At 39.8% G+C, this 26537-nt stretch overlaps 1 protein-coding gene and 1 pseudogene across 1 annotated transcript in view; both read right to left on the bottom strand.

The window, feature by feature from the left end:
* Positions 1-33: 33 nt before the first annotated feature.
* CD4 (CD4 molecule) overlaps positions 34-26537 on the bottom strand; it is a 37534-nt gene continuing 11030 nt past the window's right edge. Inside the window, exon 4 of the mRNA XM_049625005.1 lies at positions 34-347. Within this exon, the coding sequence (XP_049480962.1) occupies positions 133-347 (215 nt within the window). The 3' untranslated portion in view covers positions 34-132. The remainder of the gene's footprint in view (positions 348-26537) is intronic.
* Positions 14324-16969, bottom strand: LOC125918792 (40S ribosomal protein S27-like; annotated as a pseudogene).

Raw genomic sequence — 26537 nt, 5'->3', positions numbered from 1 at the left:
CCCCCCACCAGGTTTCTTCCTCTCCCATTGCCTGACCCAAGGCCTGAGGAGGATTTGAGGAGATGTGGTGGCCAGTCCGACCCGTCTCTGGACTGTTGAGGTACCACTAGCTCAGGGCCTGGTTTGGGGGCACTAATGGGAGTCAGGGAGGGAGGCAGCCTGGCTAGGTGGTATCCCCGTGTACTCACAGCTGAACACCAGCAGTTCCACCTCTTTTTTCTTGTCCTCCACTTCACAGGTGTAAATCCCTGAGTCTGCGATTTGAAGGCTCTTGATGACCAGAAGAAAGGATCCTTGGTCCCACAGGATTTTTTTGCATTCAAAGCGAGTTTTCAGCTTGGAGGAGCCTGGGAGCAGAAGCCACGTGGAGGAGGTTGGGGTACCCTGAAGACACGACATCGCCGGAGAGGGCAATGCCCACAGCCTTTCTGATCTCAGTCACTAACTTTCTGCAGAATCTGTCCCTAATCCGAAAACCCCAGACTGGAGAGGAGGTCCCATCAACATTCACTTAATTGGCCAGGACAATGTCTCACTAATCCAAAATAAAACGAGACCCTTATTTCAAGACCACCAACTCCTACATGCCAAGTACTTTCCACGCATCATCGAAAGTGATCTTCACAATGATTCCAAGAAGTAGGTACTGTTTGGCTTGTTTTGTAGATAAGGGAACAGAGGCTCAGACTCTTACTTTACACATTGCTGGCAGGAACATAAACCAGTACAATTTCTTCAGAAGGTAATTTATAACATCTACCCGAATTATAAATGCGCATACAAAAATAACTGTCCACCAGGAAAGAATAGGTTAAGTAAATAATTCACCCATTCAGTGGAATGCTGTACAAGAAGGAAGCTCTTTCACGGTTAAGAAAGGAATAATAATTAAGACACGTCATTAACTGAATCGAGCAAGATATTGAACAGGCTACCATTTGTTTAAAAAGAAGGGAGAAATCTATCTATCGATATCTATTTCTCTATCATCTGCCTTGTATAGGAACAAATATTTCTAGAAATAAATGTAAGAAAATGGTAACCTTGGTTGCCCCTGGGGAGAAGTGAATACCTGTGAGACAGGTGTGGGAGCAGGGCTTTACACTTTTCTACCTTTTTTTTTTTTTTAAGTTTAATTATTTATTTTGAGAGAGAGAGAGAGCCAGGGAGGGGGGAAGAGAGAGAGAATCCCAAGCAGGCTCCATGCTGTCAGGGCAGAGCCCCGACTCGAGGCTCGATCTCATGAGCATGAGATCATGACCTGAGCCAAGATCAAGAGTTGGATGCTCAACCAACTGAGCCACCCAGGCACCCCACTGTTTTCTACCTTTTAAATTTGACTTCAACAAGTAGCAGAGACAGGATTAAAATCTGGGCCTGTTGGGTATACTATACAGTACTGTCTCTGGAAAGTTCCCCAGACAGGGACAAGTGGCCTCCTCCGGTCTCTTCTTTCAGTATCCAACAACCACCACCATGAGGAAGTTCTTCTAAAGAGAAGAACTAATCACTTTCTGGGTGTGGCTCCAGAATTCCTGTAATGGACGGCTGTAAAGGCTAATCTTACATAGAAAATGCAGTTTTTACTTAGAATACATGTTTAGAGGGATGGGGCAAAGGTGGCTGAGAAAAAAAAAAAACCCTACCCTCAATGCCTTGGGCTCTACTTCTGTCTCCCTGAGCAGTCACGGGCCCTCTCCCTGTTTCTACCTGGTGTGCAAGACTGGGTGTCAGACTGGCCTCTTGGCCCCTTCCCCACTGCTCAGTCTTCTCCTCTTTGGGAGACCTTTCCGGTTGAGCTGTAACCCTGGGCTCTCCCTCAGCACTCCCCCAACCCCCTTGCCCTTGATGCTTTGGGAGTTCCTTACCTCTGGCTCTTTCCCTGGATCTGCACTTGGCTTAGTTCTCCAGGTGCTATGAAATCCTGCTCCATTCCATTCACAGTTTACCAAGCTTCTTGGAGGAGTGCTCCCCTCTGGTTCTGCCCCCTTTTCCACCTTTTTTGTTCCCTCCTCCTATGTAAGCACCATTTCCTTTTCTTCCTCTTGGGCTCCTCTTCTGACATCTGCATTTAGGGGTTACCCCAGATCCTCTCCCCCATTCCTACAGATGTTCTAAATTCCAGGGCACCCCCTGTCAGCGCTGCGGCTGACTCCCAAATTGATATTCCCAGCCCCAACCTCTCTCCTCAGTTCTGGACCCACATTTCCAGTGACCCAAGGGATAACGTTATTTGAAAATCTTGCCATCACCCAAACTCACTTGGTTGAAAATGAAGTGTGTCACCCTTTCCCTAAAATAACGCTTCCTCCTTGCTCTCCTTTTCCTCTTCTGGGCCCTGTCATGGCCCTGTTACTTGTGCAGGATGTCACATACTTTGGTTTTTTGTTTTTTTGTTTGTCGTTTTTAATTTGAGAGAGACACAGAGCATGGGCAAGTGGGGAAGGAGGCAGAGGAGAAAGAGAATCTTAAGCAGGCTCCACACTCAGCATGGAGCCTGATGTGGGGCTCAATCTCATGACCATGAGATCATGACCTGAGCTGAAATCAAGAGTCTGACGCTCATGAGGCTCAACTGACTGAGCCACTCAGATGCCACAGGACGTCACGTGCTTTGAAAAGGAGATCACAAGGTGGTGTGGAAGGTCTAAGAGTACGGGTGAGTCTGGAATACGTCGTGGAGAAGACCTGTGTTGCACCAAATCTTAAAAGAATAGGCAGCGGGCCAGAACGAAGATGAGGAATGAGCATATCCAGGAAGTGGAAATGCTCCAGGAAAGTGGTAGAGGCAACCACCTCAAAGCAGTGAGGAAAACCCCCGGGTGTCCAGGTTTCCAGGGGGAAGCTGTGGGAAGTGGTGCCGAGGTGGTGAATGTCTGGCAGAGCCTCCTGGGCCTGGTCCAGTGGACTAGGGAGCGACAGGTAAAAGGCATTGCTTTGGAAGTCAGTACTGAAGCGGGTGGAAGAAAACCAAAGTAGGAGGGACTGGGAGCAGAGAGAATTGCCAGGAAGCTTCCACTGTAATCCAGGTGGGAGTTCTGTGGCCTTGGCTAATGATGGTGCCATTCTCATGGGAACAAAGATTGTTAAATAACAAAAATTCAACCGAGTGAATTGTAGGGATCTTACTGGCTTCATAATCCAGCCATGCAGGGGGCAGCATCCCATCTAGCAAGTGGAAGGGAGCTCCCAAGGGCTACAGAAAAAGAAAGGTTTTTAAAGGTAGAAAGGAAGTGGAAAAAAGGAAATTATTAGGGGAGAATCCATTGTTTTAGGCAAGATCGCCTTTCCTAAGGAAAGCAGAAGGGGTGCCTCAGTAAATATCCTGGTGTTGACAAGGAAATTCCCATGTTGTCTGGTTAAAGTTTACATTTCTAGGGGGTTGAAACGGCAGTTAGGTTAGGTATTAAGTCTTGGTTTACTGACCAGGGTTAGTTTTAACCTAAGTGACACCATTTTGGGCCTGTGGTTCTCACTTTAACAAGATGAAACAGAAAAACACTTTCAAAGGAAGGAATCACCATCATGGGTGACTGATGGGAAACCAGAGATTGAAGAAGAGAAAAATAACCTCTGACTCTCTGGTTCAGAAATTGGGGAGGTCAGGAGAGTGAAACTGCCCTTGTCAGAGATCAGGAAGTTGGGAAGGGGAACAGTTCTGGAGGAAAATCAAATCCTAGGAACAGAACAAAAGCACTCACACAAAAGACAGGAATTTTTAGAAAGGAGCACCTTGTTTCAACCTCAGAGGCAATCAAAGAAATGCAAATGAAAACAACAGTGATATATTTTTCAACTGTCAAATTAGCAAAGAAAAAAAAGTATTAAATACTACTACTCAGTTCTGGCAACATGCAAAAAGCACACAGTTAACTGGACTTAGTGTAAACAGATGGAACCTTTCTGGAAGCAATCTTACAGTATATGCCATCCATTATTAAAAGTTTATATCTTCAATCTCATTTCTAGAGCATTATCCTTAAAACAATAATTTAAAAATGCAAACTAGGGGCGCCTGGGTGGCTCGGTCAGTTGAGTGTTGAACTCTTGATTTTGGCTCATGTCATGATCTCACAATTGTGAGATCCAGCCCTGTGTTGGGCTCTGAGCTGGGTGTGGAGCCTACTTAAGATTCTCTCTCTCACCCTCTGCCCCGCCCCCCTCTCCCCCCCAAAATAAAACTTAAAAAATAAAATAAAATAGCAAACCAAAATGTAGATACAAAAAAATAGTGTCGTCAATAGGGTACAACATTAGACCAAAAGATAATGGCTGTATATTAGAGTATATTAATTTGATGGAATATTAGGTTAGCACCAAAATAACTAAAATAATTTATTTTTCTTTCTTCCTATTTAACCCATCCTCTCCACCCACTTCTGCTCTGGTAACCATCAGTTTATTCTCCATAATTAAGAATCTGTTTCTTGATTTCTCTCTCTCTCTCTCTCTCTCTCTCTTTCTCTCTCTTATTTTTTCCTTTTGCTTGTTTATTTTGTTTATTAAATTCCACACATGAGGGAAATCATATGGCATTTGTCTTTCTCTGATTTATTTCACTTAGCATTATACTCTCTAGCTCCATCCATGTTGTTGCAAATGGCAAGATTTCATTCTTTTTTTATGGCTGAATAAGATTCCATTGTATGTATATACCACATCTTTATCCACTTGTCCGTTGATCAGTGAATCACTTGGGCTGCTTCCATATCCTGCTATTGTAAATAATGCTGCTATAAGCATTGGGGTACATGTATCCCTTTGAATTAGTGTTCTTGTATTCTTTGGTTAAATACCTAGTAGTGCAATTACCAGATCGTAGGGTAGTTCTATTTTTAATTTTTTCAGGAACCTCCATATTGTTTTCCACAGTGGCTTCACTAGTTTGCATTCCCACCAACAGTGCAAGAGGGGTCCTTTTTCTCCACATCCTCGCCAACAGGAAACTGTTGTTTCTTGTGTTTTTGATGTTTGACTTAGCCATTCTGATGTGTGTGAAATGATATTGCATTGTAGTTTTGATTTGCACTGATTTGCATTTCCCTGATGATGACTGATACTGAGCATCTTTTTTTTTCTCCCTTTTTTTCTTCCCTCCCACTTCCACCTGGCTGCTAACGGAGTATCTTTTCATGTGTGTGTTGACTGTATCTGTCTTCTTTGGAGAAATGTTTGTTCATGTCTCTTGCTCAATTTTCAACTGGACTATTTGGTTTTTGGGTGTTGAGTGGTATATATGTATTCTTTATATATTTAGGATACTAACCATTTATGAGTATGTCATTTGCAAATATCTTCTCCCATTCAATAGATTGCTCTTTACTTTTATTGATTGTTTCCTTCACCATGCAGAAGCTTTTTATTTTGATGTAATCCCAATAGTTTATTTTTGCTTTTATTTCCCTTTCCTCAGGAGACATATTTAGAAAGAAGTTGCCACAGCTGATGTCAAAGAAGTTACTGCCTATGTTCTCCTCTAGGATTTTTATGGTTTCAGGTCTCACATTTAGATTTTTTTTTTTAATTTTTAATGTTTATTTATTTTTGAGAGAGAGAGAGTGTGAGCAGGAGAGTGGCAGAGAGAGAGAGAGAGAGAGAGAGAGAGAGAGAGAGAGAGAGAAAGAATCTGAAGCAGCCTCCAGGCTCCAAGCTGTCAGCACAGAGCCCAACGGGCTCAGACTCATGAACGGTGTGATCATGACCTGAGCCGAAGTCGGATGTTTAACCAACTGAGCCACCTAGGCGCCCCAGTATTGAGTTTTGAGAGTTGTTTACATATTCTAGATACAAGTCCTTTGTTGAATAGGTAGTTTGCATATATTTTCTTACATTTTATAAGTTGTCTTTTCCTCTTCTTAGTAGACTTTTGCAGAGCACAGTTTTTAATTTTGATGAAGATCAATTTGTACATTTTTCCTTTTATAGATCATGCTTCTGGTATCAAGTTTAAGAACTCTTTGCCTGGTCTAGATCCTGAAAATTCTCTCATATATGTTATACTTTTATACTTCACATTGAAGTTCATAGTCCAATTTGAGTTAGGAGTTGTTTTTTTTTGTACTTTTTAAATGTTTATTTATTTTTGAGGGGGAGGAGGGGCAGAGAGAGAGACACACACACACAGAATCCAAAGCATCAGCGCAGAGCCCAATGCAGGTCTCAAGCTCACGAACCAAGAGATCATGCCCTGAGCCAAAGGCAGACCTTTAACTGACTGAGCCACCCAGCAGCCCCTTGAGTTAGTTTTTATTTATTTATTTTATTTTATTTATTTTATTTTTTTAATTTGTTTTTTCTAACGTTTATTTATTTTTGAGACAGAGCATGAACGGGGGAGGGTCAGAGAGAGAGAGTGGAACACAGAATCCGAAACAGGCTCCAGGCTCTGAGCTGTCAGCACCGAGCCCGACGAGGGGCTTGAACTCACAGACTGTGAGATCATGACCTGAGCCGAAGTCAGACGCTTAACCGACTGAGCCACCCAGGCGCCCCAAGAGTTAGTTTTTAAATAAGGTGTGAAACTTAGGTCAAGGGTTGTTGTTGCCAATGGTGGTATTGCTTTTACTTATGGATGTTCAATTATTCTAACACCATTTGTTGAAAAGGCTATCTTTCCTTCAATGAATTGCTTTTGCACCTTTGTAAAAAAATTTTTTTTGTATCTATATCTGGGTTCTCTATTTTGTTCCATTGATCTATGTGTCTACCCCTCCCCCAATACCACACAATTTTCATTACTCTAGTTATATAATAAGTCTGAAAGCAGATAGACTGATTTTCCATACTTTATTCTCCTTTTTCAAAATTGCTTTAGCTCTTTGAGTTCCTTGGCTTTCCATATAAAGTTTTGAATAATCTTATTTACATCTACAAAAAATCTTGTTGGGACTTTGATAGGAATTGTGTTAAGCCTGTATATCAATTTGGGGAGAATTGACTTTCCAATGTTGAATCTTCTGATTATAAACATGGATGTCTCTCCACTTATTTAAATCTTTGACTTGTTTCATCAGTGTTGTTTAGTGCATGTCCTGTGCGTGTTTGTTACATTTACATAAGTATTTTTTGAGCATTTGTAAATGCCATAGTACTTTTAATTTCTGTATGCACACATTCATTGCTAGTATATAGGAAAATAATGGATTTTTGTATGTTTCGCTTATATTCTGTAACCTTACTAAACTCACATATTGGTTCTAAGAGGGTTTTTTTTTAATATAGATTCCTTAGGATTTTCTACATAAATAATGACGTCATTTGCAAATAGGAACAGTTTTATTTCTTCTTTTTTAATCAGTATTTCTTTTATTTCCTTTTCTTGCCTTATTGTCCTGGCTAGGGATTGCAGTACTATGTTGAATATGGGTAGTAGAGCAGACATCTTTGCCCTATTTCTGATCTTAAGGGAAAGTATTCAGTCTGTCATTATTAAATAAAATGTTAGTTGTAAGATTTTTTTTTAGATGATTTTTAAATGTTCTCTCAATTTAGTATACTTTTATTTTTCTCTTGAGACTTCACTGTTGACCCACAAAAGCTGTTGTTTTCAAGTATTTGGCGATTTTCCTGTTACATTTCTGTTATGGATTTCTGGCTTGATTCCATGTGGTCAGAGAACACACTGCACAATTTCAATTCTTTTAAATTTGTTGAGGTGTATTTTATTGGCTCAAATATGGACCATCTTGGTATATGTTCTGTGGACCTTTGAAAAAGATATGCATTCTGCTGCTGTAGGGTGGAGTGTTCTAAAAATGTCAATGAGATCCTGTTGATTGATGATGTTGCTGAGTTCTTCTATACCCCTGCTGATTTTCTGTGGAGCTGTTTTGTCAGTTGTTGGGAGAAGGGTGCTGAAGACTCCAATTACCGATGTGGATTTGTCTATTTCTCCTTTTGGTTCTACCGGAATTTCTTCACATATTTTGCAGATCTGCTGTTTGGTGCATACCAATTTAGGATTATTATGTCTTCTTGAGGAATTGACATTGCCACTATTATATAATGTTCTTCATTGACTCTAATAGTTTTATTGATCTGACATTGACTTTATCCAATATTAATATATTGATTCTTGCTTTCCTTTGCTTAATGCTTGCATGGCATACCCTTTCTCCATCCTGTTACAGTCAACTCGCCTGTGTCATTATTTTTTGAAGTGGGCTTCTTTCTTCCTTTTTTTTTTTTTTTTTTTTTAAAGAGAAAGAGAGTGTGAGTGGGGGAGAGGGGAAGAGGGAGAAAGAGAGAAGATCATAAGCATGCTCCACACTGAGCATGGAGCCTGACACGGGGCTTGATCCCACGACCCTGGGATCATGACCTGAGCCAAACCAAGAGTCGGACGCTCAACTGACTAAGTCATCCAGGTGCCCCTGATGTGAATTTCCTATAGACAGCATATTGTTGGGTTTTGCTTTTTATTTATTTTTTTTTTTTTTAATTTTTTTTTCAACGTTTTTTATTTATTTTTGGGACAGAGAGAGACAGAGCATGAACGGGGGAGGGGCAGAGAGAGAGGGAGACACAGAATCAGAAGCAGGCTCCAGGCTCTGAGCCATCAGCCCAGAGCCTGACGCGGGACTCGAACTCACAGACCGCGAGATCGTGACCTGGCTGAAGTCGGACGCTTAACCGACTGCGCCACCCAGGCGCCCCGGGTTTTGCTTTTTAATCTACTGTGTCAACCAGTCAACCTGTTTTTTGATTGGTATATTTAGACCATTTACATTTAATGTAATTATTAAAAGTTAGGGCTTAAGTCTGCTTGTTCTGTTTTTTGTTTTCTTTTTCCTGTCTTCCTATGGGTTACTTAAACATCTTTTTTTTTTTTTAAAGATTTATTTTTATTTAAGTAATCTTTACACCCAGCATGGGGCTTGAACTCTTGACCCTGAGATCAAGAGTCACATGCTCTTCTGACTTAGCCAGGCAGGCACCCCTTGAATGTCTTTCTGTAACACATTTTCTTAGAAAAGTTTTAGTTTTACAAAAATATTGTGAAAATGATAGACTTTCCATGTACTCTATACCTAATTTCTCCTATTATTGCCTTACATTAGTATAGAACATTTGTTATAATACATCAATATCAACACATTTTTATTAACTAGCCCATACTCTACTCAGATTTCCTTAGTTTTTATCTAATGTCCCCTTTTCACCCCAAGATCCCATCTAGGAGACCATATTACATTCAGTTATCATATCTCCTTTGGCTCTCCTTGGCTGTAATGGTTTCTCAGACTTTCCTTGTTTTGGATGATCTTAACATTTTTGAGGAGTACTGGTCAGTTATTTTATAAAAGGTCCCTCTATTGGGGGGATTTGTCCAATGTTTCTCTCTCTCTTTTTTTTAAGTTTATTTTAAGAGAGTGAGAGAGAGCAAGGGAGAGGCAGAGAGAGGGAGAGAGAGAATCCCAAGCAGGCTCTGCACTGTCAGCACAGAGCCCTATGTGAGAAACACAAACTGTGAGATCATGATCATAGCTGAAATCAAGAGTCAGATGCCCAACCGACTGAGCCACCCAGGTGCCCCTCCAATGTTTTTCTCTTAGTTAGACTGGGTTTATGGGTTTGGGGGAGGAAGATCACAGAGATAAAGTTCGATTTTCATTACATGTCAAGGATACATACCATCCATGACTTACGACTGTCGATTTTGATCACCTGACTGAGGTAGCGTTCTTCAGGTTTCTCCACTGTAAAGTTATTCTTGCCCCCTTTTCCATACTATACTCTTTAGAAGTTAATAACTATGCACAACTCACACTTAAAGAGTGAGGAGTTAATGCTCCACATCCTTGAGAGCAGATTGTTTACATGAATTATTTAGAATTCTTCTACATGGGAGATTTGTCTCTTTCCCCCATTTATTTATTTATTCAATCAATTATTTTATCAGTATGGGCTCATAGGTATTTATTTTATACTTGGAGATGTAAAAATTTTATTTATTTATTTATTTTGAGAGAGAGAGAGAGAGAGAGAGTGAAGGAGAGGCAGAGAGAGGGGGAGTGAGAGAGGGAGAGAATCCCAAACAGGTTCTACAATGTCATCACAGAGCCAGACGCAGGGCTCAAACTCATGAACTGTGAGATCATGACCTGAGCCAAAACCAAGAGTCAGATGCTTAATTGACTGAGCTACACAGGAGCCCCTGGGATGTAAATATTTTTAAATATGTTTTAGAATCCATTTTAATTTATCTGTGGTAGTTTTGAGTGTATCTCTTTGTATACTTTTAGTGATTAATCTAGGTATTACATTATATGTATATATAACCTATCAATTAGTCTACTTGTGTTATAATTTTACCTTATGTCCCTTTACATCTTTTTAACATCCCCATTTATAATTAGTTATCTTAAATATTTCTCCTACATACATTTAGAAACACATAGATAATGTTATAATTTTTGTTTCAAATGTCAAACTTAGAAACTTAGAAAACTTAGAAAACTCAAGAGGAAAAGGAAAGCCTAATATATTTATCCATACATTTGTTTACTTTGTTCTTTCTTCTTGATATTCTAAGATTCCTTCTTCATTATTTCCTTTCTGTTTAAAGAACTTCCTTGAGCCATTCTTTCACGGTAGGTCTGCTGGCAACAAATTCTTAGTTTTCTTTCATCTGAAAGCGTCCTGACTTCTTCATTCCTGAAGGATAGTATAGAATTCTGGGTTTACTGTTCTCTTCTTTTAGTATTTGAATAATATCACATCACTTCCTGTAGACTTGCATGGTTTCTGATGAGAACTCTGTTGCCATTTAAACTGTTACCCTGTAGGTAAGGTAGTCAATCTTCTCTGGTTGTTTTGAAGACTTTTTTTCTTTTGTCTTTAGTTTTCACAAATTTCATTGTGATGCGTTTTGATATGGAATTCCTTTGGTTTATCCTGATTAAGGTTTGCTCAGCTTCTTGAATCAATAGGCTAACATCTTACCAAATTTATGGCATTTTAAGCCATTACTTTTTTTCAGCCATTATTTTTTAAGTATTTTTTCAGTTCCATTTTCTTTTTCCTCTCCTTCTGGGACTACACTGACACAAATACTAGATTTTTTGTTATAGTTCCACAGGTCCCTAGGCTTGGTTCATTTTTTTTTTTTTTTTTTTAGTCTATTTTCTGTCACTCAGATTGCACAATTTCTGTTATTCTGTCTTGTAGTTCCCTGATTCTTTTCTTTGTCCTTTTCATTTTTCTGTTGGATCTATCCGCTGATCTTTATACTTTGGTCATTATATTTTTCAGTTCAAAATTTCCATTTGTTCTTCTTTTATCTTTTATTTCTTTGCTGAGTCTTTCCATTTTGTTCATTTGTTTCAAGTATATTTGTAATTGCTTGCTGAAGGATTTTTTTTTTTATTGTGACTGTTTTAAAATCTTTGCCAGATAATTCTAACATTTCTGTCATCTCATTGTATGGGCATGCATTGATTCTTTTTGTCATCTCCAGTTTGAGAAACTATCTCCAGTTTGAGATATTACTGGTTCTTGGTATCATGAATGATTTTTTAAATAACTTTCTTTTTTTAAGTTGTTGGGTTTTTTTTAATCTATATACCCAACATGGGACTGGTACCTGTGACCCTCAGATCAAGAGTTACATTGTTCTCCAACTGAGCCAGCCAGGTGCCCCTGATGAATGATTTTTTATTGGAACCTAGGCATCTGAATGTTATATTATGAGAATTTGGATGTTCTTTAAACCTTCTATTTTAACTGGCTTTCTTTGACATCACTCTGACAAGGGAAGAGCATGGTGCCACCTTACTGCTGCCAGGTGGAGATAGAAATCTGGGTTCCCCTCTCATCCTCCATTGCCACTAGAGGGGAGTGCTCCTTATCACTGGACAGGGTAGAAGTTCCAGCTCCCACAAGGTGTCCATCAACCCTGTGTTAGTGCCTTTGTTATTTCTGGGTGATGATGAAAGCCTTGACTCTCCACTAAACCTCTTCTGACAACCACCCAGCAAGGAGGGGTGCCTCATGACTGCGGGTGGAGGTGGAAATCCAGGCTCCTTATGTGATCTTTACTGACAATGCAGGGGGGTTAGGACCCTTTCCACTGGCTGGTGCCTCATTACAGCCTCAGGAGGGTTCAAGTTTAGGCTCTTCACTCAGCTTTTTCTGGCATGGGAAAGGGTGGGGCCCTTCTTCTGGTGTTTGACAGGAGTAGAGCAGTTACTGTCTATTACTTTGTCTTGCTAGTTTGCTCCTTTCCTGGTCCTTTGGCTAGAGAGAGCAGGCTTTTGTTGATGCTTATTTTTGTCTGTGTCCGTTGAGGCTTCTAGGTTGCTGGCTTCTTTAGCTCCAAGACTGGGATATACAAGGCAAAAGAAAATTCCCCACCATGTTGATCCTTAGGCCCCTGGGTCCCTACCAGTCTGCCCTCTTCTCTACATGTTTCAGAGTCTTCTTATGTTAGCTCTATAGGTAATGTCCAGGGTTTCCTGTTGTACTTAGTGTATTTAGCAAAAAGTATGTTACTAGGGACTGAATTGTGTTCCCTCCAAATTCAGATGTTGTAGCTCTAATACTCAATGTGATGGTATTTGGAGATGGGGCCTTTGAAAGGTAATTAGATTTAGATGAAGTCATGAAGATGGGGCCTTCGTGACGGGATTTGTGCTAAGAGGAGACACCAGAGAGCTTGCTTCCTGTGTCTCTGCCATGTGAGGACACAGCAAGAAGCCACCCCCTGAAGGCCAGGAAGACAGTTCTCTCCAGAACCCAACTGTGTTGACACCCTAATCTTGAACTTCCAGCCTACAGTACTGTGAAAACATAAATTTCCACTGTTTGATTACCTAGTTTATGGTATTTTGTTATGGCAGCCTAAGCAGACTAATACATATGTCTACTCTATTTTCCTGAAAGCCCTAATTTTTTTAATTACCTGAATAACTTTCCACCATTGTACCATAGTTCAATTCTTTCCTCATTAATGGATATTCGGGTTGAATTTTATTCTTTCATGTTATAAGCAATGCTTATGACAACATTCTTGTGCAGATATCATGAAATATTCACAATTTTATCTCTGCCAAGTAAATTTTACAGAGTAGCTAGTACTTCATGTAAGAGTTTATAATTTTGTATTTACTAAACATTGGCAGATGACTTTAAATATTTTTTAATGTTTATTTTTGAGAGAGAGAGAGAGACAGAGTGCAAGCAGAAAAGGGGCAGAGAGAGAAGGAAACACAGAATCTGAAGCAGGCTCCAGGTTTTGAGCTGTCAGCACAGAGCCTGACGTGGAGCTCAAACTCATGAACTGTGAGATCATGACCTAAGCTGAAGTCGGACGCTTAACCAACAGAGCCACCCAGGCGCCCTGGCATATTACTTTTAAAAAATAGTCTAGGGGCGCCTGGGTGGCTCAGTTGGTTGAGTGTCCAACTCTTGATTTCGGCTCAGGTCATAATCTCATGGTTCATGAGTTTGAGCCCCACATCAGGCTCTGCACTGATAGTGTGGAGCCTGCTTGGGGTTCTCTCTCTCTGCCCCTCCCTTGTTCATGCACACCTGAGTGCTCTCTCTCTCTCAAAATAAATAAACTTAAAAAAAATAGTCTAATAATTGATTGTCCCATCATTATAAAATGTTATGAGGAAGTAGGTTAAAAACTATATACAGCATGATATCATCTATTTAATAATATATATATCATATTTTCCACACTAAACAAAGCCCAGTAGGAAATAAATAAAAACGTTAACAGAGGGTATCTCTCAATGGTGGAAGTATGCATGCACTTGATTTGTTTCCTATTTATTTACTTATTTATTGGCCTCTGAGGAAAAGGGAATCTTCATTATTTATTCTTTTTTGCATTTGCCAAATATTCTGTAATGAGCACATAATACTTTTTAAATCTGGAGGGGAAAAAAACCAGCAACATCAATAAAACTTGGCTAAAGGAAGTAATATACTGGAAGGTGCAAATTAATATATAGTCAAATCTTACAGCAGACACCATTTGAGAGAAAGTTGTATACCAGAAGATATCTAAAGATCAAGCTGACCTGGCCCATCAATATTGCTTCTAGGAATTTATCTTGCAAAGACATTTGCATATATGCCCAGAGATGCAAAGTTTGATTCACTGTTTGTGATAGCAGTAAACTGAAAATAGCCTAAATGTGCAACAGTATGGGATTAGTCAAATAAATCATGGTCTAATTATGAAAAAGAATTATGCAGTCCCTGAAAATAAGTGAGGTAGAAATATAGACAGATATATATATATATATATATGTATATATATATATATATATATATACAAACACACATATGAAAATAGAAAAACCTTCAAAATATCTAATTTAAAAGAAAAAAAAAGCAAGGTTAGAAACACTATACAAATTCTTCTTTTGTTTTCCACTATATTATATCCCCGGCACCTAATGTAGAACATTACCTAACCCTTGTAGGCACTCAATATATACATACCCATATATACATACGCATATATGATGAATTTATTATTTTATGTAAGAAAAGAAGGAACGGTATACATATATGCATAGATCATCTCTTGAAGGAAACACAGAAACTGGTTAAAAGCTGCCTCTGGGGAAGGGAACTGAGAAATTGAGGATCAGGAGTAGGAAGGAGATTTATTGTCACATATTAAAAATGAGACAATAAGCCCAAAATGGAGTCACTTATGCTAATCCCCACATCAGCAAACCAAGACTCTCCTAGGAATGTAATCTTTAATTAGTGAGTCTGGAGCTACCTGGTCAGCACTAGTGAAGAAGTCTGCCTGATACACACTCTCTGTCCCCCTTAGGAAGGTGACCTTGCCTGAAATAAGAGTTCTTTGCTGATAAACTTCCTTTTTTCTGCCCTCTCTCTGCCTTTAAAGCCTTTCATTTTCTATAGCTCCTTGGAGCTCCTATCTATTTGCTGGATAGGACACTGCCCAATCCATGAATCATTGAATAAAGGCAATTAGATCCTCAAATTTACTCAGTTGAATTTTGTTTTTTTCATAGATTTGGAGGCAGTGGTGGGATAGAAGGAAACTTCTGACAGCTTCAGGGACAATGAGAAACACAGGCTTGGTACTTGTGAACCCTTTTGAGTTCTCTGTATTTCTCACCATTTCCGAGAGCCATAGGTGAGTCCCTCTCGGCTCTGAGCTCTGCTCTCTTTGCATCAGGCTCCTGATCTAATTAACTTCCCAGTCCATTCCTCATTTGTCCAGAAACACTAGTTCCATGTTGGGAATTGCTGGTAATTTGGACCACAATTGACCATTTAATTGGAAACCCCAGCCCTTGATTCTACCTCTAGATTCCAAACTGGGAACTGCTGGCAATTTCGTCTGCAATTTCTCATTTACTTGGAATCCTTCCCTAGATTCCACTATGGCAACTGCTGTTTGGAATCAGCCCATGGTCCCCATTCTTTGGGGTTTTCTAGTACAATCCCTTCGCCAAACCCCAGTTTCACCTCAGGAGTTGCTGGTGGTGCACACAGGGCCTTGTCTTAGCCAGGCCACAGTAACATCTCTTGCTTAAGGCTGGTATGTTAAGATGCACCTGTTTGTTTTGTTTTGTGTAGATAAAGGTTATTGCTAATGGAAATCCCAGAAGTAGCTGCAGAATTGATGAGCACGGGTTGAGCACTTAAAAGCTGTCAGAGGGGGCGCCTGGGTGGCTCGGTCGGTTGAGTGTCCAACTTCAGCTAAGGTCATGATTTCATGGCTCATGGGTTCAAGCCCGGCGTTGGGCTCTGTGCTGACAGCTCAGAGCCTGGAGCCTGCTTTATATTCTGGGTCTCCCTCTGTCTCTCTGCGTTCTCCCGCTCATGCTGTCTCTTAAAAATAAATAAACATTAAAAAAAATTTTTTTAAACTATAGTTACATGATCTTGGTAGACTAACTGGAATTATTGAACTGGTAAGGCTTTCTGCAATATAACACAAATTCAGGACTTTGTGTGGATCGTTGGCATTGCTTTCTTCTAAATGAACACCCCTCTGTGAGTCTGGCTGTTCTACCTGTTGGCTGGCACATTGTTGAACAGCCTACACAAAGAGCATGGCTGAAAACCATGGTAGTCTTCTAGCAACCTGGACATTTTACATCCATAAAATAGGAATTTGGGCTTTGAACTAGCTGTTTCTTTTTATGTATTTTTCTTTTCCTCTTCCCAGGCTGGATGTAGTAAACCTCTAGCCAAAAGCATGTTGACAGGACCCAGCCGGTCCTGATCTCTAAGGTGACACTGCTAGCAGGCAGCACGTGATCAGGAGAATGGCATCAACTCTTACCAAGTGTTCTAGGAAGAGTTAGTATCTGTTCTTCTCAAACTATGCAAAAAATACAAGAGGAAGGAAAACTTCCAAATTCTTCTGAGGCCAGTATCACCCTGAAACCAGATAAAGACACCACAGAAAAGAGAACTACAAGCCAATATCACTCATGAATATAAATGCAAAAATCCTCGACAAAATATCAGCAAACTGAATCCAACAAGACACTAAAAAAATCGTACACCACTATCAGATGGGATTTATTCCCAGGATGCAAGGGTGGCTTCAATATTTGTAAAACAGTTAACATCATACATCACATCAATAAGAAAAAGGATAAAAGCCATGTGATCATTTCAATAGACGCAGAAAAAGCATTTGACAAAGTACAACACCCATTCATGATAAAACACTTGTGCAAAGTAGGTCTTGAGGGAATATACCTCAACATAATAAAGGCCTATATGAAAAATTCACAACCAACATCCTACTCAATGGTGAAAAACTGAGACCTTTCCCCCTAAGATCAAGAACAAGACAAGGAGGATGTCCACTCTCACCACTTCAATTCAACATATTTGCTTAAATCACAGCAAATAGACAACATAAAGAAATAAAAGTCATCCAAATTGGTAAAGAAGAAGTAAAACTCTCACTATATGCAGATAACATGATACTGTATATAGAAAACCTTAAAGACTCCACCAAAAAGCTAGTAGAACTGATAAATGTAGGGGTGCCTGGGTGGCTCAGTCGGTTAAGCCTCCGACTTCAGCTTAGGTCACGATCTCTCAGTCTGTGAGTTCGAGCCCCATGTCGGGCTCTGGGCTGATGGCTCAGAGCCTGGGGCCTGCTTCCAATTCTGTGTCTCCCTGTCTCTCTGCCCCTCCCCCGTTCATGCTCTGTCTCTCTCTGTCTCAAAAATAAATAAATGTTAAAAAAATTTTTTTTTTTAAAAAAAAGAACTGATAAATGCATTCAGTAAAGTTGTAGATACAAAAGCAATGTACAGAAATCTGTTGCATTCCCATACACTAATAATAAAGCAGCAGAAGGTGAAATTAAGAAAACAATCCCAGGGGCACCTGGGTGGCTCAGTTGGTTAAATGTCCGACTTTTGATTTTGGCTCGGGTCATGATCTCACAGTTCGTGGGATCGAGCCCCACGGCAGGCTGTGTGCTGACGTCCCGGAGCCTGCTTGGGATTCTGTCTCTCCCTCTCTCTCAAGCCCTCCCCTACCCAATCTCTCACTCTTTCAAAATAAATATACACTAAAAAAAGTTTTTTTTTTTAAAGAAAGAAAACAATCCCATTTACAATGGCACCAAAACCAATAAAATATCATGGAATAAACTTAGCTAAAGAGGTGAAAGACCTGTACGTTGAAAGCTATAAAACACTGATGAAGGAAATTCAAGATGATGTAAAGAAATGGAAAAACATTCCACGCTCATGGGTTGGAAGAACAAATATTAAAATGTCGACACCAGGTCACCTAGCTGGCTCAGTTGGGAAAGCATGCAACTCTTGATCTTGGGGTCATGAGGTCAAGCCCCACGTTGGGTATGAAATATTCCATAAAAATAAATAAATAAATTTACAAAAAAATTTTTTTTAAATGTCTATACTACCCAAAACAATCTACATATTTAACACAATCCCTATCAAAATACCAACAGCATTTTTCACAGAACTAGAACAATCTTAAAATTTCTATGAAACCACAAAAAACCTGGAATAGCCAAAGGAATCTTGAAAAAGAAAAACAAACTGTAGATATCACAATTCCAGATTTCAAGTTATATTACAAAGCAGTAGTAATTATAACAGTATGGTACTGGCATAAAAATAGACACATAGATCAATAGAATAGAACAGAAAACCCAGAAATAAACCCACAATTATATGGTCAATTAATCTTTGACAAAAGAGGAATGAATATCCAATGGGAAAAAGACAGTCTCTTCAATAAATGATGTTAGGAAAACTGAACAGCCACATGCGAAAAATGAAACTGGACCACTTTCTTTCACTATACACAAAAATAAACTCAAAATGGATTAAAGACCTAAATGGGAGACTTGAAACTATAAAAATCCTAGAAGAGAGCACAGGCAGTAATCTCTCTGACATCAGCCATAGCAACATTTTTCTACATAATCTCCTGGCACAAAGGAAATAAAAGCAAAAATAAACTATTGAGGCTACATCAAAATAAAAAGTTTCTGCACAGTGAAGGAAACAATTAACAAAACTAAAAGGCAACCCACGGAATGGGAGAAGATGTTTGCAAATGACATATCTCATAAAGGGTTAGCATCCAAAATATAGAAAGAACCTATATAACTTAACACCCAAAAACTAAATAATCCAATTTAAAACTGGGGAGAAGCAGGGCACCTGGGTGACTCAGTCAATTAAGTGTCCTACTCTTTTTTTTTTTTTTAATTTTTGGAAGTTTATTTATTTATTTTGAGAGAGGGAGAGAGCACAGGGCAGGGGCATAGAGAGAAAGAGAAGAAAGGGAGAGAGAGAATCCCAAGCAGGCTCAGCACTGCCAGCATGGAGCCCAATGCGATGAATTCATGAACCGTGAGATCATGACCTGAGGCGAAACCAAAAGTCAGACACTTAACTGACTGAGCCACCCAGGCACCCCTAAGTGTCCGACTCTTGATCTCAGCTCAGGTCTTGGTCTCAGGGTCATGAGTTCAAGCCCTGCATTTGGCTCCATGCTGGACATGAAGCCTACTTTAAAATAAAAAATCGGGAGAAGATATGAACAGACATTTCTCTAAAGAAGACATAGATGACCAGAAGACAAATGAAAAGATGCTCAACATCACTCATCATCAAGGAAATGCAAATCAATGTTTATCAAAGCTATACAATGTGACATTACCTCACACCCTGATGGAGTGTGAATGGCTAAATCAAACATCAAAAACACAGGAAACAAGTGTTGGTGAGGATGTGGAGAAAAAGGACCCCTCTTACAAACTAGTGAAGTGGTGGGAGTGCAAACTGGTGAAGTCACTACGGAAAACAGCATGGAGGTTCCTCAAAAAATTAAAAATAGAACTACCCTACTATCCAGGAATCTCACTACTAGGTTATTTAGCCCCAAAATAGAACACAGGGTGCCTGGCTGGCTCAGCTGGAAGAGCATGTGACTCTTGACCTTGGGGTCATGAGTTTGAGCCTCATGTTGGGCATAGAGATTACTAAAAAAAATAAATAAAACTTTAAAGAAATGCAGGAACACTAATTCAAAGGGATACATGCACCTCTATGTTTATTGCAGCACTATTTACAATAGCCAATCTATGGAAACAGCCCAAGTGTCCATCAACAGATGAATGGATAAAGGAGAAATGGTATGCATATAATGGAATATCATTCGGCCATAAAAAAAATAAGGGGGGATGTAATCTTGCCATGAGCAACAACATGGATGGAGCTAGAGAGTATTATGATGCTAAGTGCAATCAGTCAGTCAAAGACAAATACCATATGATTTCACTCATATGTGGAATTTAAGAAACAAAACAAACGAACAAAGGAAAAAAGAGGGAGAAAGAGAGAGAGAGAGAAGGAAACCAAGAAACAAACTCTTAACTCTAGAGAAGAAACCAATGGCTACCAGCGGGGAGGTGGGTGGGGGGACAGGAGAAATAGGGGATGAGGATTAAAGAGCACACTTGTCATGATGGGAAAAAAAAGAGGTTTCAAAATTCCAAAACACCTTCATTAAAAGATTCGTTGCAAAAAAACAAATGAGATCTCACAGTTCCTACGACTGAGCGCAGTGTTGGGGTCTGCACTGATAGCCTGGGATTCTCTCTCCCTTCCTCTCTCTCTGCCCCTCCCCCATTCATACTCCCTCTTGCTCTCTCAAAATCAATAAACTTAAAAAAAAGGCAAATGAAAAATTAAAGACACAAGAGGTACCTAAAACAAAAGACTGTAAGACTGATGTAACCCCTGCTGCTCCCCTCTATCCTTCTTTATTTGAGTACTTAATGCTAGTAAATCCCCCACCTGAATTGTCTTGCCCCTCTGAAGAGACTACAAGACTGTAAACAAAAGTCAGCCAAGGGGACATCTGGGTGGCTCAGTCAGTTAAGCCTCTAGCTCTTGATTTCGGCTCAGGTCATGATCTCATGGTTTGTGGAATCGCAAGCTGAACCTCAGCCGGGAGTCTGGCTCCGTGCTGACAGTGAGGAACCTGCTTGACATTCTCATGCCCCCCCCCCCCCCCCATCCCCCCGTCTTGTGCTTGTGCCTTCTCTCTCTCTCCTCTCTCTCTCTCTCTCTCTCGCCCTCTCAAAATAAATAAATAAAACATTAAGGGGCACCTGGGTGGCTCAGTCGGTTAAGCTCAGGTCATGATCTCACAGTCCATGGGTTCTAGCCCACGTTGGGCTCTGTGCTGACAGCTCAGAGCCTGGAGCCTGCTTAGGGTTCTGTGTCTCCTTCTCTCTCTGCCCCTCCCCTGCTCATGCTCTGTCAACTCTCTGTCTCTCAAAAATAAATAAATAAACATTAAAAATATTAAATAAATAAATAAAACATTTTAAAGCTTTTTTTTATAAGTTTGTTTATTTATTTTGAGAGAGACAGACAGACAGAGGGCAAGCAGGGGAGGGGCCGAGTGAGAGAAAGACACAGAATTTGAAGCAGGCTCCAGGCTCCAAGCTGTCAGCACAGAGTCCGACATGGGGCTCTAACCCACAAACCGTGAGATCATGACCTGAGCCGAAGTCAGCTGCTCAACCGACTGAGCCACCCAGACGTCCCAATAAATAAAACATTTTTTAAAAATCTGCCAAATGAGTGATCTTAGAGACGCCCCCACACTACCCTCACAAGAGGCTCCTGTCTGGACCCCTCCCAGAGTTGATGAAACTCTATGGGATTTTTCTGGTAAACTGCTATGTTATTCCCTTCAACAGCCAAGGGAAACTAAATTAAAACTAATGGAGAAATTCTGGTAGATACCAGAGCTACAGATGGGATCCTGGAAAAACTGGCAGAGTCAGCTAAAGATAAGAATTCCTACCAGGGTCAGCTGTTCTGTATCTCTGACTGTAGTACCAAGTAGAGACAGGAAAATAAAATACCTTTTGCACCCTCTGTGGGGCCACCTCTTGCGTCTAAGGGGTTGTTCAATACTGCCAAGAATATTTACTGTTTGTCCTAGCTGAACACTGGTAAGATGTTTAAAAGGGTTCCTTTTAAGTTTTTCTCTCCTTTGCGCTAAAATGAAACTTTGTGCCCAGAGTGGGTGGGGGAACAACTTGAAGATAATGTAATTAGATGGCCACAGAGGCTTCTTGCTATCACTTAAGTTACAACCCAATTCCTTGGGGGAATTGAAAGCATCTGCCCTTACCTTCTCTAGAAATAGTTCAAATTCCGCCTATTCTTTTACCCATCCCCAAACCTCCCCTATTTATCTCGAAAGGCTTGTAGGAACTGCAAAAACGCGGGGCCTTAGGAAACAAAAATTCTTCTTAGGGGAACTTGCCTTCTTCCCCTGTGCCTTTTCGATGTAAATCTTGTACCTTATCTATAAACTTAAGGCAGGTAATTCTTATCTATAAAAGGGAGAGAAAGGTTATTTGGGACTTGGGCAAACATCAAACTATTGTATTTGCCACTAATGTGAATAAAAAGCGTTAGCCATCTGACCAGGTGATCCTCACTTTTTCCAGCTGTTCTTTTAAGCTAGTAAGTTTTGTATTATCATACCTGTCTCATGGTAGTAATTTTAAAATGAAAACTATAGGTTTCTGTGTCTGTCTGTATGTTTACATCTGTCTGTATATATATACATGTTATATATAGATGTGTGGTATTTTCTACCTCCAGATGGTATTATCAAAATTCATTTCTGGAGGAGCTCTATTTAATTGGGCTAAAGAAAATTAAGTGCCTTTATGAATTATATGTTCATAAAATTCTTAGGAATGTGATAAAAAATGAAAGCGAGGGCTTTTCAGGTTCACATGATCTGAGGGAATCTTTAGTAATTAAAAGCTAGTTTAAGGTTGTTGGTTTAATTAAAATAGGCATGTCTTTAGAATTATCAACATTAAGGGGCGCCTGGGTGGCTCAGTCAGTTAAGCGGCCGACTTCTGCTCAGGTCATGATCTCGAGGTTTGCGGGCTTGAGCCCCACATCGGGCTCTGTGCTGACAGCTCAGAGCCTGGAGGCTGCTTCAGATTCTGTGTCTCCGTCTCTCTCTGCCCTTCCCCCACTCGCACTCTGTCTCTTAAAAATGAATAAAACATTTAAAAAAAATTAGAATTATCAACATTAAAAACAATGCAGACATACAGCTTTTATTCTACCTGAGTTTACTAGTCAAATAAGTTCATGTTATCTCTGTTGAAAAACTTGTCAGCAAGAAAAAATAACCTGGTATGATGAAATTTTTATAATTAACCTAAAAATAATTGTTGAGAACAAGTACATTAAATAGATGTGAGATAAAAGTTTTTAGGTGAATTTTTGATAGTTTCCCCAAATCTTTTTAGTAACCTGAAACCTTAAAGTTTTACAAGTTAAATTAACTGATGGCTAGTCACTAAATGTCTATATATCATTTCTAAATCAGATAAGATACTGAAACATTAATTACTGAACATAGGCTTATTCACTTTTGGCTTCCTTTTTACAGAGGAACTACAGATATTTGCATGGATGACTAAAACATGTTTTGTGCCACATTAAGAAATTTACTATGAGAAAGCATATGTTTCTAGAAATTAGAAACATTTACTAAGCCATAGAATGCTAATGTGAAGAACACAGTTGCTTACTTCAGTTTCTGCTAGAAACCAGGTTTCTAGGGGCTAAAACAGTCTAATATATGTAATTAAAACTACTTGAAATAATAAGGGAAACCTCTCCATGTGCAAGGAGAGTAGGATGTGTGTTTTTGGTAAAAGAAGGTACAGTAACAGGGCAGCTGGGTGACTCACTTGGTTAAGTGCCCAATTCTTGATTTAGGCTCACATCATAAGCTCATGATTTATGAGATTGAGCCCCACCTCTGGCTCTGCCCCGGGCATGGACCCTGCTTAAGATTCTTTCTCCCCCCTCTCTACCCCTCCCCCATGCATGTGCTCACATGAGTACTCTCTCTCTCTCTCTCAAAAAAAAAAAAGTATGGTAAAAGAAAAAAGGGAAATGCTTTTTTTGTTGAGGGCAAAGAAAGTAATTTTGTCCTAAAATGAGGCTTCGGTTATTTAAATGTTATGTTTCACAGAAATGACCAGATTTCTTTGTCAATTCCATTACCATGAACTCTCATCAGATCTTTAACACTGAGCATTTTTTAAAAGTCTTCTGTCATTTACAGACGGTTTATGTTTTACTCAGATGCTTTTGCAGAAGTGTATCTACAAAAGTGCCTCATCAAGAAGATTCTTTGAGGGGGGCCTGGGTAGCTCAGTCGGTTAAGCATCCAGCTTCAGCTCAGGTCATGATCTCACAGTTTGTGAGTTCCAGACGTTCATTGGGCTCCCAGCTGTCAGTGTGAACCTATTTCCGATCCTTTGCCCCCTCCCCCACCCGCGCGCACGTTCTCTCTGAAAAATAAATAAACATTTAAAAAAAATTTATTGAAAGGACCCTAGCCAATACAGTTTCTGATAACTTTTAGATAAAAAAATGAACTAGGTAAGAGTCTCCAGAATTAATGGAAAAAACTGGATTCAAGCAAGAATTAATAACATGAGACTTAATGAGCTGAGGAGGATGATTATAATTTTTATGACTTCTTAATTGAAACATTGCTGGTTCTTTAATGTTTTATTTTTCCAGATTGAGGAAACTTTTTCACTTAAGTCATTTATGACCTATAGCAAGTTAGTAAAGTATGCCTTTGTAAACACAGATGAAACATTTACTTTCTTTCTCTACTCAATCCCTCCAGGATTTGAAAACTCTTGAGTATTCTTTTTATGACAAAATAGTTATTTACATAAGTTTAATGAGAATATGTTCTCCCTTGTAACAGGACATAAATGGAAACATTGGTTATATTACCAAAGCTTTGACTGGAATGTTCTATTTAAGAGAGATGGGCATAGACTCAGATATGACCAGACAGCTTTGAAGAAATAAGGTTGACTTTAAGGAGCTAATAAAGCTTCTTGGAAAAATTGTCCTGGTATCTTGTTTATAAGGTTCCAGCAAAACAGTCTTTAAAAAAAAAAAAAAAAAAAGCAGCTTATATGGTCAACTGCCATTCTTGCCACACTTATGTAAATAACCAGACCAAGTTTAATGCAAACAAATATGTTTTACCGTGATTATTTTTGATAAAAATTGGGATAATCGTAGAGAGAAAAATGCCGTTTGTACCTTCTGTCCACACTAGATTCTAATCCTGTTGTCTTGAGGTTTTCTTATAGACTGGACTGGGTCCTGAATTCTCGTTTCCTCAACTATCTGGCTACAACTCTCCGAACTAACATTTCCAATTTGCTTTCCTCCTTTTGATTTGGAATCACAAAGAACAAAGACTGCCTTTGAATCTCCTTGGTTGGAGCTAGGAATCTCCTTCCTTATCTAGCTGGCAGCCAAACTTCAGGGACCTGGGCCTTGGGGACATGTTTACAGCTGGAGAAGTCTCCTCCTGCCATTTGGCCCTCTGCACATCAAAATCTTTGAGCTGGAGACCTCAAAATCAAATTGTCTAAGAAGAGAAGTAGCTGACATTAAGGTAAGCTTCTTCCACCCAAGAAGCCGGATCAAGACTTCATACTTCAACTGAACACGAAACTCTTTATTCTTCTCTTTCTTTCCTTTACTCTGGCGTTGGCTTGGAAAGGTAACACCATCATCTGTATCTCGCAGGCTGTGTCTAAATGGGGGTAACCCTTCAGACTGCTGGATTTGTCATGAAAAATTTTGATCTGTCCATGATGCTGGAAATGCCCTGGTCCATTTCCCTGTCTCTGGTTAACAATCCCAAACCTGGGAATCTTGCATCCAGGTTCTGTACAAAGAAAGGGACACAAAGCAAGGGTAATCAGAATGAAACCACCTGTGTGGTCTACAGAGCCTTAAATTTTACCGGTATCCACAGACTCAAACAGGAATTACCAGGAGGCATTTGTGACTCAATATTAGCTTGGTAGATGGATCAGTGTTTCCCCTGGCTAGTAGTAAATGCAAATGAGGCTACAATCAGGAACTTCTCATTAACCCTTGAAAGTATTGCAGAACCCAGTGTGAAAATAATAACAGCTGCCCAACAAAAATCTTTAGATTCTCTTGTCAAAGTTATTCTTGATAATAAGACAGATCTTAATTATCCTTTAGCTGAGCAAGGAGGTGTCTGTGCTGTGGCCAACTTCACTTGCTGTGCTTGGCTTAACACTTCTGGGGAAGTTGAAACTCAGGTACACAAGATCATTGAGCAAGCCACTTGGCTTTAAATGATCTCTTTTAATGGGGTCTTTTAATGCTGACTCTTTAATGGGGTCCTTCTTTGCCTTATTTGATTTTTATTGGTTTGGGTCTTAGGGATCATGACTCCGAAGTACACTCCAAACATTGGGAATTATCCTTCTTACAATAATCACAGAAGTTTCCCTGGTGCACTGTATCCTCTCAAAGGCTTGGAATACATGTTTGCAGCTGCTAACCACCAAACAAATGATCTCCCTGGGACTGGAACATCAGGAAAGTAACAAAAGGAACAACAAACTTAAAAATCGGTGAACCTGAAGTTATAACCTGTGCATATCATGGAGATTCGGGAGAAAAGTCATGACCTGTGAGTACCAAAGAATCAGCAGAAACTTCAAGAACTTCAGAGTAGTAGCTGGGAGTGGCACAAATGCCTTAGATTTTGACCACATCTCTCAGTTTAGCCAACAGTCGTGATCAAAAGAGGGGAACTGTTAAAAAAGAGCCAACAGGCCCAAAATGGAGTCACTTATGCTAACCCCCACATCAGCAAACCAAGACTAAATACCTAACCTAATTACATTCAGCTTCTCCCAGGAATATAACCTTTAATGAGTCAATCTGGAATTATCTGGTCAGCACTAGTGAGGAAATCTGCCTGATAGACCTCTTCCATGCACTTATGCAGGTCATCCTGCCCGAAACAATGCACTCTTTGCTAACAAGCTTCCTTTTCCAACCGATTTTCTGCCTTTAAAGACCTTTCCTTTCTACAGTTCTTGGGAGCTCCTTTCTATTTGCTGGATGGAATGCTGCCCAACTTATGAATCATTGAAT

Source organism: Panthera uncia, chromosome B4, assembly GCF_023721935.1.
Source record: "Panthera uncia isolate 11264 chromosome B4, Puncia_PCG_1.0, whole genome shotgun sequence".
Classification (NCBI taxonomy): Eukaryota; Metazoa; Chordata; class Mammalia; order Carnivora; family Felidae; genus Panthera; species Panthera uncia.
Note: the sequence above shows the minus strand (reverse complement) of the source record. Positions and strands in the feature narration are given on the sequence as shown.